General features: G+C 36.8%; 1 protein-coding gene across 1 annotated transcript in view; it reads right to left on the bottom strand.

Annotated features, from left to right (window-relative positions):
• The window catches only part of F5 (coagulation factor V), a gene marked incomplete at its 5' end in the record, with an annotated part of 35407 nt that overhangs the window by 8998 nt on the left and 13384 nt on the right, over positions 1 to 13025 (bottom strand). The window contains 14 exon segments of the mRNA XM_010719624.2: positions 954 to 1136; positions 1846 to 2056; positions 2535 to 2771; positions 3928 to 4044; positions 4046 to 4072; positions 4074 to 4095; positions 5307 to 6420; positions 6423 to 6563; positions 6566 to 7198; positions 9083 to 9295; positions 9671 to 9821; positions 10566 to 10777; positions 11130 to 11232; positions 12280 to 12457. Coding sequence (XP_010717926.2) covers positions 954 to 1136; positions 1846 to 2056; positions 2535 to 2771; positions 3928 to 4044; positions 4046 to 4072; positions 4074 to 4095; positions 5307 to 6420; positions 6423 to 6563; positions 6566 to 7198; positions 9083 to 9295; positions 9671 to 9821; positions 10566 to 10777; positions 11130 to 11232; positions 12280 to 12457 — 3542 coding nt within the window.

Below are 13025 nucleotides of genomic sequence, written 5' to 3'. Positions count from 1 at the left end.
TTTATACAAAAACATACAGAGATGTCATGGTGAAAAATATTACCTCAAAAGGATTAAACCGTGAACAAATCATCTAATGTTCACTGAAATAACACTGTATCATTCCAAGCCAATTCCATTATTTTGTTTCCTGTATTATTATTTTTTTTAAAGCATGTATAGCTGCCAATGCTTTCTAAGTGTTGTTATGCACGCCACAATGTTGACAGTGATGGGCAAAGGAGTACCTTGTGGCCTAAAGAGTGTTTTTAGCTTATTTAATTGCTTTCTGAATGTAAGCATTCTCCTTGGGGTGACATTTGTTCTGTTTTTTTTCTGCATCATACTCACTTCACATTGTAAAAATAAATGCTCACAAGCCAGATACCAATAGTAATTCCCAGCAAACACTGATGGGACTTCCAGTGGTGCTGACGTCTGGGAACGTATGAACAGGACAGCTGTGTTATTGTACATTCTTAATTTCGTGAGGAATTTGTGGCAGACACTATCCTATGGAATTCCTTTACTTTCTTTACTGTTGAGCACTTTACAAAGCCAAAGCCAAATCCAATCTATGACCTACTTTGTAGAAAGGAAAAGAAAGACACAAAGGACAGAAACCTTAAACCAATAGTCACATGCCTAGTGAGCAGCAAGAAAACGCAAACAGAAGGTAGTACTATGGACCATACTAATATTCATTTTCCATATACATTTCTATTCATCTGAGAGAAAAACATTTGCCCAAACACAAATGTTTTGATCATAATTTTATGCTTATCTCTCATGTCTTCATTTCTCACCTCCCAAAATGTTAAGTGAGGTGCAAATAATGAATTTCTGACCATTGTTGGCACCCGGACTGTTAGTGCTCTCGAATTCTTTCTCCTTGTGCCCAAAGCCAACTTCTGTTCACATTTACATTGGTATGACTGTACTAATTGACCCTTAGAATTTATTCTGATACTTACCTGGAAGGAGTGTGTATGTACCATGCTGAAACTTCATGAGCTCTAGTTGTTCTGTGAATGTCTGTCCATGAAAATGAACAACATGAATGTCTTTTGGCACACCCATATTAAGCAAATGCCATCGGACGAGTTCACCTTCATACATCCTCAGGCCTTGCAAATTGTAGGTAATCCCATTAATGGCTGAAAAAAAAACAACATTGCTGGAATGGTTAACACTTCACAAAACAGATCTTCAAAAATGAGAGAAAGTAATTATTAAAATAAGTCAAATGTTTAATGAAGTATTTATTTAAATATTTAATATACTCAGGAAAAACATCACTTTTTCCCATCTGAAGTGCTGCACACTACAATCTACATACCATCAATTATTTCAAAGAGAACAAAAGATTACCTCTCAACACTTACCCACTTACTCCACGCTACATAAATAAAATCTGTGTCCACACAGAAGTACATGAAGTCCTAGAACTGCTTAAAATTCTTTCTGTAGAACTAGTTCATTTGCCAAATTTTTATTGTATTTTTATATTTCTTGCAAAAGGATTCACTTTCCCAGAGTATTAGCTTCTTCTTACAGAAAAGAGTGGTTTCGTGAGTTTTTTTGGTATGGCTTTTATTTTGTTTGTTTGTTTAAATCAAAAAGCCTTTTTAAATTTTCAGGTCAATATCCTTCCCGCATTTTAATAACAGTTTTCCAGTCAGTGCTAATCTTTTATTATAAAACTATGACTGTTATGGGTACAATGGAGAACAGCAACAGCAAAAAAAACGTTCACATAACTAACGTGCAGGATTTACGTTTGTTCACAAGCAAAGTGAGCTGAGATAACTCCCTCAACACCTTTCCCTTTACCCTGGTAAATACTTGAGAAAAGGAAATAAGTACCATAGAATTTGTGGCATTGTTGCATTTCTCGGGTCTTCTCAGTACAAGGCTTTCTAGAGCGTTTGTCAAAGTACCAGCTTTTTTCTTCATCAAAGACCATAAAAAGCAAGAAAAAGTCTCGAGTGTTTGTTCCGTTGTTCTCTGGTGCACTGAAGGTTCCTTTTTCACAGATAAGTATTGGCCCAATCAAACCCGAGTGCGTATCTTTCTCCTACAAGGCAGTAAACCCTTATTAAATGTAATAATAGATTTCCTAAAAGATGTCAAAAACATTCTGTGGAAATTCATAAGGCTCTAAAAATGTAGCAGAAGGGTCCTGAAATTTCCAGTGCTCTATGCCTTTAGTTGCCTCAATCTACTAGTGTTTCCTATTCTAAATTAATCAACAGTTTATTCCCTCTTTTAACTGAAGATAAGGGATTAAATTTCACGTGGGAACATCACACCCAAAAGTCAGGACAGCTATCTAAAAAGTGTTCAGCACCTTACATTTCCACATCCGTACAATAACATCATTTGGAGATATCCAAAATCTGACTAGATGTGTAGTCCAGGCAACCTGCTCTAGTTGATCCTACCAGAGCAGGCAAGGGGAGATTGCACTAGATAATATCAAGAGGTCCCTCCACACCTCTATGATTATATGATAAATTGCAGCAATACTATCACTACTATTTTGATTTCCTTACCAGATTTACATCGGAGTAGTAGACCCAGGAACGACAAGCTGCTCCTGGCTGCAGTGGTCCTGATCGCCTGTTTGCATACCATACATATATATAGCTGCTATTTGGCTGAACTTTATCATCTTCTTTAAACCAATCACTAGACTCATCATCATAAATGCTTCCCTCAGAAGACTTTTCATAAAAAAGTCCATGGGCATGGAGGGAATATGGTCTGGATGCCAGATTCTTAAAATGAACCTAGAAAAAAGAAGAAAAAAAATGTTGAGCAATTTTGGGCCTAAACTAAAGGTCCTGTGTAGTACCTTCTAATAACCTCAACATTTGTATAATGACCACAGGCCACACTGTCAACAGCAAAGCTGGTAAGAATAACTTTTCAGAGCTCCAAGCAGTGTCACACTCTTCAATGCCAGTTGATAACTAAATATTAGGAAGCGTGAGACAATCTCCCTGCCTTCTACTGGGTCCAGGCTTCTGCTGCTCCTCTTCAATCTTGGGAATGCTTATTTACAGCAAGCAGTGAGATGCAGAGCTTCTACTTACGTTCAGCTGCATGGTCACAATAAAGGGCATAAGATAACCAAACAGTAATATTAGATCTCTGCATGTGTCAGTCACACTTGTCCCAGATCAGCACAAGGACAGGGAGATTCCATATTTACCTCCTTTAAAAGATGACATTTGCAAACTAAAATACATTCTTTCTTCCCTGTACTTTTAACATAGTTCAGTGTATTCCTACTGTACATCACTCACAGAAAAAAGCAGAAAAGTGTGAGATCTACTCTATGCAGTCAATGCTTGTGTGTTGGAAGATAGATGGGGAAGGGTGAGGAAAGCAGAGAAGCACTACATCAACATGCCTCCTAGTGGAAGTATACTACCAGGTGACCAGAAATACAGTTCCTCTCCATTCTTGTTTGTTTTACAACTAACCAATCCACTTAGAGCAAAAATTTTCAAAAGAAAATACAGGTTTTGGACTTACATGTTTGTATACTTTCATCTTGAATACAAATTTTCTCAATTCCTCTTACAATTAATAAGATGATCCATTTTCATGTAAAAAGTAATATTTTCAGTGCAGTTTGGGTCTAAGAAAAATTTTTAATGCTAAACAAATCTGATTTTTTAAGCTGATATTCAATGGTGGGAAACACGAGAAAGAAAAATAGAAGTGAATTTACGGTGAATAAGAGTGCAAAATCTTACTCCTTCAATGAAATAACACATCACTGTGTTCTTTTGTCCACTGTGCAATTTCTAGCTCTGAAAAATGTGTCTCCTCTATCATCTTTTAAAATTTGTGGCAGTTTTAGATCCATTCTATGTCACACTGTAGATCACCATAAAAATCCTATCTTGTACACATACTGAAAAAACAGTGACTTACCAGGATTACATCATTCACTTCTGCCCGGATAACTGGTCCCAGGATGCCAAGATGTTCTTCATACTCGCCTTCATCCTGAAGAATTGTAAAGGTACTGTCTGTGTACCTTTGAAAAATCTACCTTTTTTGTGCTGCCATCTTTACAGTATTTTGTCATACATCATCGTACTGAAAGGAAACCCCCCCAAAAAACCACAGTGAATTGGACACAGTTTTGATGAACTCTAGTACTCATACAACAGAAACATTTCAAATGTAAACAGTAAACACAGAAGTGTCAGATGATTTTGAAAATCATAACTTACATTGTTTAAAAACTTTTAGTTCTACAGTTTGGGAGACTCTTCAAATACTTGGCCATTTGTCACTGACAAAAACTACAACTAGTCTCTGGAAACAGAGATGGTAAGAACAAATTAGCTCTTAAGCACTTGAAGCATTATTTAGATTTTAAATAGAAGCACCAGGAATTCACTCAAATAAATTCAGGAAATTCAGCCTGAAAAGTTAGATATTTCAGAGCTGAGTTTTCTTTAATGACAGATGAAAACTGAAGTTATGGTTGTTGCCTTTATTTCAAAAATCACAAAGTTCAGCCTTTGGATGAAAAATGATTAGGAATTCTACGCATTGTAGCGTAAGTAGTGACCTTAATTTGGTTAAATCAAGATAATAAATTTTCAGTATGGAATCTCTCACAAGTCACACATACTTTCTTTTGTTGTAGCATTGAGAGGTTGTTAAAAAAACACAACAAAAATCAATGTTAGGGTTTGTGATCCTGTCATTTTGTGGTTTCTCCACACACTAGGAACAACACTCCAATAACTCATCCAGCTGTATTTTCAACTTTAAGTGCAAGGAATTCTCCATCACCTACATGATTAAGCACTTTGCATTTATTTTTCATTACTAAGTCTCATAAGTGTTTTAATTTTATAATAGAGAATTGAAACACCAGAACCATTTCTTTTCAGTGCTAGAAACGGTGCAATTTTGTAGTACGTACAAGCACAATCTTTCTGTATTAGATCAGTCACATCATTTAATACCTGAAAAGCCTTAAACAGAGAGGTTTCTTTGTCCAGTCTCTACTACAGAATCTAAGAACTCAAGGAGGATGTAAAACAGGTCATTCAAGTGCAACAAAGCTAAATGGAAGTTAATGACAGAGGTTTGTTTCCACTTTTGTTTTAAAGAGTGTTTTTAGTGAGACTGCAAGGGATTACCAGCCTCCCATGGAAAATTCTTAGAGTCGTGTAACTGTAATGTCAAAATCACACCGCAGGTTAGAGATGCTCTTCAATTCATCAGCATGCAAATCAACACTTTGTTAGCGTGAATAACGTGCAAAATGAAAGTAAAGGATTGAGCCAAACCTTTTTTTAAGTCCTGCGTAGTTCCAGCAGACTTCCTTAGCTGCAATGTAGTATCTCCTCTCATTCCCTCTGCTACGCAGGTAATGTTCAGCAATGTTTTCTGGGTTACGCTGTTCATTAACATTCAGTTTTGGGTCTGTCATGTATGGATCATCAAAGCTCACATAATAGTATTCATATTCATCACCTGATGTACCCTCGCTGTAATATTCTCCTGAAGTGTATTCATAGTTTCCATTTTCATGGGGAAGCCCAATGACGATAGATGGCTTAAGCTGCTGTGTATCACCTGGCAATTCTCTGTGGCTGGACTTACTGGGTGACTCTGTGGTGTTAGTGCAACACGGCAGTGTTACGTGGTTGGCCCCACCTGGAAACAATGTGCGGCCAAGCTCTTCAGTAGGTTTGGTGAATTTCTGGGGCTTTTTACTCCTTGGGTTCAAAAATTGAGTAGTTTTTGGATATTCCTTTTTTTTCCTTCGGATCTTGACAAAGGTTCCAGATGTACTCAAAGTATCATTCTTGTTTCCTTCCTTTCTTTTCAGAGGTGGGCGCTTGTGGTTACCTTTATGTTTTTCTCCCTTTAGATGTGAGAATCCTCCATCCTTCTTCATATGCTTCTTATTTAGGAATATTGTACCATTTCTGCCTCCATAATTCAACTTACCACTAATAGATTTGTCTAAGTTTGCCTCTAGTCTCTGAATTCCCTTTGCAGACACCAAATTCCATTCCTCATCTGTCATTTTAGATGAGTACTTCACAGTCCTGGGCAACGATGCTTCCAGAAAATTCTTCACTAATGCAGGGCTTGAGTTAGGTCTTATATTGCCCAATGTATGATCTAAAGAAAACAAATCTGTTTGTTTATCTTTGGATAGCTCAAGTTGAGAGAGGCTGGATGCATTAGACGCATTTTCTTCTACAGTGACTTCCAACTCAACTGTCAAATTACCTGCATGCATGGCATTGCCCCCCTTTGTTTCTTCCTCTTCCAGATCATCATCATAATCACTTGGATGCTGGTCATCTGCCACTGTGGCTGTGCTGGATGTGTTCTCTGTATGCTGCATAGAATTAGGTGTATTTGTCTTGTCAGAAAATGAGACATTTTATTTCTTACATGATTTAGAAGAGCTTTCATCTTTTGGACAGAGTAAAATTTAATGGCCACCGAGCTTCGCTTTTTTCTTTTGCTATTAATGCTGTTATTTCTTTTCCCTGTGCTTTCTTCTTGATGCTCTTCAGTAAAGAATTGCTGTCCTTTCTATCAGTCAGAGGCTCTTCTGCATCTTTCACCTGGGCTTCTCCATTGCTCAGGAAGTGCTCACCTCCAGACATATTACTGTGATTTTCTGCATAACCGCTTCTGCTTCTATTCTCAAAAATTAAGTTAGGCTTTCCATCACTTGCACTAGCTAAAAGTAAGTACTCTTCTGCTGTGACCGATGTATTTGACTGGAATGTTTCAGTCTCAGTTTGGAGAGGAGGAGCAGTACGAGCTTCTAAGAACTCTGTCAATTTACTATCATTGGTAACTGTCAGATCTGAGTCAACAACCACCTTAGAACTTGCAGTATTAATGTCTTCAGATTGTCCCCAGGCCAATGCTGTAAGGTTTTGAGTTTCTTCAGTTTCTCCTGCATTTCTTAAGCTTCGGATGGAGTAAAAAGAAGCCAGCAGATCCTGATATTCTGAATCATCTTCATCTACTTCTTCTCCCACATCTTCTTCAACTGAGGTGGAAAGAGCCTTTTTATCAGTTTTGGTGTTTGTGAAATCCACAATATCAAACAAGCTATCATCCTCATAGTCACATCTGACATCTCTGAATCTCACTCTCATGCCGTAACTCATTTCTGTGGAACCCCAGGATGCTAAAAGCCAAGTGCCTGCAAGCAAAATAAAAATGTTTTTCCAATATGCAGTATTTATGGGAGTGAATGCTACCTATCACGTAAACAGTGAGGGAAAATTGCTGTTTTTTTCTACAGCACCTGCTATAGAAGAGTGTTAATCCTCAGCTGAGTTTCCTATGAGCTACACTGCAATGAAAAATAATACTCGTAAATAAATAGGATCCCATATAAATAAATAAATAAATAAATAAATAACTGGAGATCTTTTCCAAAGATTGAGGTATACCTTGGCCATGAGTGAAAACATATCCCATGAAAGATCATTATGAAAAAGAAAGCAAGCAAAAAAAGAAAGCAAGCAAAAAAAGAAAGCAAGCAAAAAAAGAAAGCAAGCAAAAAAAGAAAGCAAGCAAAAAAAGAAAGCAAGCAAGAAATCATTATGAAAAAGAAAGAAAAAATGATATGAAAGATCCTATATTTAGAGCTGGATCTAAGATTCTGATCTTTTGAGATTAAGTATTAATTTTGATCAGTCTTTGTTATTATATCTATTGCCATGCACGTAAAGATTCTAAACAAAGCACTTTGTGATACAATGTAGGCAAATCTTTGTCAAACATGGTATTTTAAAAGCTTTTGAATTCATACAAGATGATCTTTAAAAGAATAATAAAGTAATTTGAGTTGCTAATCTGTACACAAATATCAAACTGCCAGCCTCAGCATCTAAATGACTAGGTTTTGGAGGAATTACCAGAATTTTCAAATTAGAAGATGAAGTTTTCCATTTGAAACTAGGATCTGTAGAGAATAAAGTACAATTCCATTCCTTAAATGGCATCAAGTTCTTTGCTTGTTGTATACTTGCTTTTGGAACTAGCAAAAGTGACAGAATACAGAAAGATAGAGTCTGAAAAAAGACAAACTGCAACCTGCATCGTTTTCTCTATTTCTAATAGCAATAAATTTACATGATCTAGATGGTGAAAACAAATTGCATACCACAACCAAGCAGAAATACGATTTATTAGTGGGGAAGTTGTCATCAAGTCTGATGGGTTTTTAGTGATTCCCTGGTCCTGAACAATAATGAAAAATCCCTTTAACGTATATTTTTAACTGATAAGCTCTTGAGGCTGTGAGATCATCAAAAAGCGAGCTTGGAGGACAAAAGATCAGTTATCCAAATGTATGAAAAAATCTAAAAAAAACCCGGAACCAAACAGCTCACTGATATTTTAAACAGAATAAGGATACCTAAATAATCATTGGACACTCAGAGTCTTCAATGAGGAATAAATTTCTGTCCTTTCACAGGTCATTTCTCAAGTGCAGACTACATGAACTGTATTATTGTTTTTTTCAAGGTCTAGTATTAAACACTATTAGATATTGAGATAGATACTGGTGGACTAGTGACCTGATTCAGCATGGCAGACTTTACTGCTGCTAAATGACCAATAACCTGAGGTAATGTGTAGCCACTTTGTTCAACAGTGACTAGAGTAATTTGAGAGTCTTGGCTATTTTAAGTTACTTAAGATGGAGAAGCTGGGAATCAGTTGAGAATCAAAATGTCGGAGGTGATACTAGGTTGTTACCATGGACATTAATTTTAATACCTTAAAATGACTGTTGCTAACACCAATTCTAATTGTGAATTGTAAAAAAAAAACCCGAATGCACAAAGAACCACTAAAAGAACCTCAGTATCAGCACATGCAATTATGTATGTGCTAAGTGCCTGTGCAGCTAACAAAGCTTCATACATATCAGCTGCAACGGACAGCGATTCAAGATTTTCCTGGCACTGTGTGTATCTGAAAAGGTTTTCTGTTTTTGTAAATTCTTATGGACTGGGGCCTGAAAGACAGCTTAGAGGAGCTGTCAAATAAACATTGCAGTCTTGCCTCTTACCAATATTGTCCATTTCCACGGTGACTGATTCTCCACTCATTGGGAAAAGGTTCAACACATCTTCGTATTTTCCTCTATACAAGAAAGCATGCCCAGAAAGGCGAATAGAGACAATCTCGTCCTGAGTGCCAACGCTGGAGAAGTGCCACTGAACAACATTATCTTGGCAAAATCCAAGGATTTCATTTCTGTCAGTCACATAGCCATTTATTGCTAAAATGAAAGCAAAATAAAGATGGTCTTAATATTTTCATGCTTCACCAATACAAAAAATAAAGTGAAAGACTTTTAAAGCCTCTTGTTCGTTGATGTCAGTCTAGTTTACTGGGCTTACACTTGGCAGAGAGAGGCTGACACAGGGCTGAAACCACAATACAACTTGGATAGGAATTCCAGCTCAGGAAACAGTATCTCCAAATCAGCAGAATGCTGTATTAAAATTAAATAACTCTTGCCTTTGCTTCAGGGCCTGTAGCCAGCCCAGTCCCCAATAGAGAAATACCCAATTGCATTACATCTGAGAACTGTAATCACTGAATGCTCGGTCTCACATGACTTTCACAATCTTCAGTTTGTTATCCCACTCACTGTGCATTATGTTTGAGTTATAGAACTTGAGGTCATCCCTTCTAACAGAGGCAGGGTTACTGCAGTACTCCTTGATATTGTCTTCTATGTACCAGCTCTTATTTTCATCAAACACAGCAAACATTGCATGCTGCTCCCCATCTGCCTTTTTCTGAAAGACAATCAGCATAAGCACAATTACATTCTATGAGCAGAGACACTAATGGCTCAGATCTATTTTACTTACCTACAAGGTAAGCAACATAAGCTTCAATACAGTTATGGTGGGATTCAAAGGCTAAATGAAAGGCAACTGGGGGTCAGGACTTCAGCATGACACTCTACTCCAGCAATCAGCTGTGTGGTGCAACCCTGAACAAGCTACCTGCACTACCGATATGCAGATGGGTTCTTAGTAAATGGACCAGCCTTCTGGTTTGATCCAAGCACAAAGTTTTTGATGTTTTTTCTCTGAAGTGATGCTCTAATCTTTTCCAAGCAAGATTTCAGTGGATGGCAAATAAACTCCCCCAGAACTCTTTCGTATTACTGGGTTGTTCTAGAATCAGTGATGCCAGAGATTGGCAGACCATGTTGAGTTAGATGTGTTACAAAGAAAGATCAGCTCAGATCTGAATGAAGTGTGAAGTTGTAATAGCAGCAGGAAAGTTTATTTCCAAGTCTAGAAACAGACATACAAATAAGGCTGACTTCTTGTTGAAATGCTGCTCTTGCTAAGAAAATCAGAATAAAATTCCTCTACCACTGCAGACAGTTAGATTGTATCTTCAGATAATTCCTTCAGGAGCCTATTAGTTTGATTGCTCTCTCTAAGACATTTCTCTAAATTAAAATAAAAACAAATTTTACTATAGATCAAATAATATTAATGAGCAAAATCCCTCTGAGACGTTACCTGCACACCCTTCTGAGAAAGTGCTTCACTTTTACAGATCAGAAGTGGGCCAATCAGTCCAGAGGCTATATCTTTCTCAATATCTACAGCACTATGATACAGCCGGGTTATGCATTGTGCATCCTGTGCAGTGGGTTGATCTGTTTTAGCAATTTGCCATTCATATGTGTAGGTCTTCCCTGGTTGAATTCCTTTACTCTGGGTGGCATTGCCTATGGAAAAATAAACAGCAAGAACAAAGATAATACAACTTAGAGCCAGATCTTTATTCAGTGCCAGACTGCACCTTTTGATGAAATTGGTGCACTTATGTCATTTCAAGCTACCTCTGAGATAAATGAAGTTCAGCAAGAGCTTTTGGTTCTAAAATTACCACCAGACACTGAAGAAAGGTTATTTATTAATGCTTTGCAGAAACTACCTTGGTTTCTCCATAAGGCAGCACAAAAGGTCAGCAGAGGCAGAGCACAGAATTCAGGTCATGAATTCTGACTGACAGCATCTCTTTGAAAGCAGTAGAACCCTCCACAATGATATGCAAAACACGATCCACAAATTTCTTACCTGTGGGATCCTGTGGATAATTAGCTCCTTCTGCATCCTTTGAAAGTGTCACTCCATGGAAGTACATACTGTAGGGTCTGCTAGCCTTATTTTTGAATACAATCTGTATTGATAGATGAAATAAAAAGGAAAATTTAGTATTCCAAAAATCTGTGTCTGAACATATAACCAAGTTTCAACTATAGTAGAATTTGCCTAGTTTCAGCCCTGGAAGAGCTGAAAAGGCAAAAGGATGCTTCACAGATGGTTTCACAGTATAAATTAATTGTCTAAATGCTGCTGGTACTTGGTGGGATCCTGCTTCTGCAGGGCTTGTAGAACCCACACTGTGCACTTCAGCTTCTCACACTTACTGCCTAGAAAACATTTGTTCTTCCAGCTTCTAAGCACATACTGCCTTAGGAAATATGAAGTTACTGACTGAAATGCCTAACAGCCTTCAGCACAAGAGAAAACCGATTTAAAAGAAAATATTTTCCCTGATTCCAAGACTGAAAGGGGGAAGTGATTTGAAAAGATGACGTCTTGTCTACGCGTGATAAAACCAGGAAAAAAAAGGAACATTTTGATAAATTCATGCATCACTAAGTGACAACAGAAAGGCAGGAGGATGCGACACTACAAAACAGCAGCACAAACTTGTAGTGTTATTAAATGAAACAACAAAACTCCATGAAAGAACATTTAACTATTAAAAACTGAGCAACACTGACTAAAACAGCCAGAAAAAATAACATCAGGAATGAGAGGCTCATGAGGCTTAGCCTCTGACCTAAATTTCCCTAGAAGACCAACTTGATCTAGCTTTTTTCACTGTGTACCGGTATCAACATACAAATATACTTTACAAAAGAATTAATAACTAATTAAGTTATTAAAACAAAGTACAATCGTGAAAACTGTAGATAGAACGTTGAAAAATTTAACCTAAAGACTGTCACTTGTGATTATACTTTTTAATAGGGCCAGTATTTATTAAATTAGCTAGAGGATTTGGACAAAAAAAAACAAAAAAACAAAAAAAAAACCCACAACCAAAAAAAAACAATTAAACCAACCAACCAAAAAAACCATGAACAAATCAAACTAATTCTTACATATCTCTACCCAATAGAAAATTATTCTATAGTACTAATCTCTGAGTACTTACTTTAACTTTATCATTGATTTGAGCTCTTATAACTGGACCCAAAATGCCAGTTTCCTTGGGACGAGGATTTTCCAGACGTTTGGTGAAGCTGCCATCAGTATATTGTCTAAAAATAGCCTTTTTATATTTTTTACCTATTAGATTTGAATAGTTGTCCAAATGTTGAGCTTTATAGTGTCTTAAAGATAAAAGAAAAGAGAAATGGATCAACAAAACTTGAAGAGTGACAACAATTACTGAACTGGCACTAAGAAACTAGTAGAAATCTCACTATTTGAAATAAAATTCAACTCCAGAGTTAATCTAACGGTCCTCACCTCAAATTTTAACTATATCAGATAAGAAGAAGCTTGCAATGCTATTTGTGTTTTAGGGTCACATACAACCAATTAATATCAGGGCTTTAATTGAGTTTAATAGAAAATACACATAAGAAAGAGACAAACTGATGTAGCACCTACATTTTCAAGATAAATTAACAGACAATGTTCTTTAAAAAGGGCATAGGAAAATTTAGGAAAAACACTGCTTACAATAGCAAACACTTCAGGGAAGTCAGGAACAGTGCTCAGATAACCTCAATCCCAATCAAGCATTGTATAACAAATTGTGAAATATCCATGTTTAAAAACATTGAGAATTATAATGCTGAGCAGAACTAAGATAAACATTTTATGCAACATAGAATAACATGTTCATCCTCGTCACTAGCCCTTCAAAAAAGGCTACTGAACAAGGCCAAATGC

The sequence above is a fragment of the Meleagris gallopavo genome, chromosome 1 (assembly GCF_000146605.3).
Source record: "Meleagris gallopavo isolate NT-WF06-2002-E0010 breed Aviagen turkey brand Nicholas breeding stock chromosome 1, Turkey_5.1, whole genome shotgun sequence".
NCBI lineage: Eukaryota > Metazoa > Chordata > Aves > Galliformes > Phasianidae > Meleagris > Meleagris gallopavo.
Note: the sequence above shows the minus strand (reverse complement) of the source record. Positions and strands in the feature narration are given on the sequence as shown.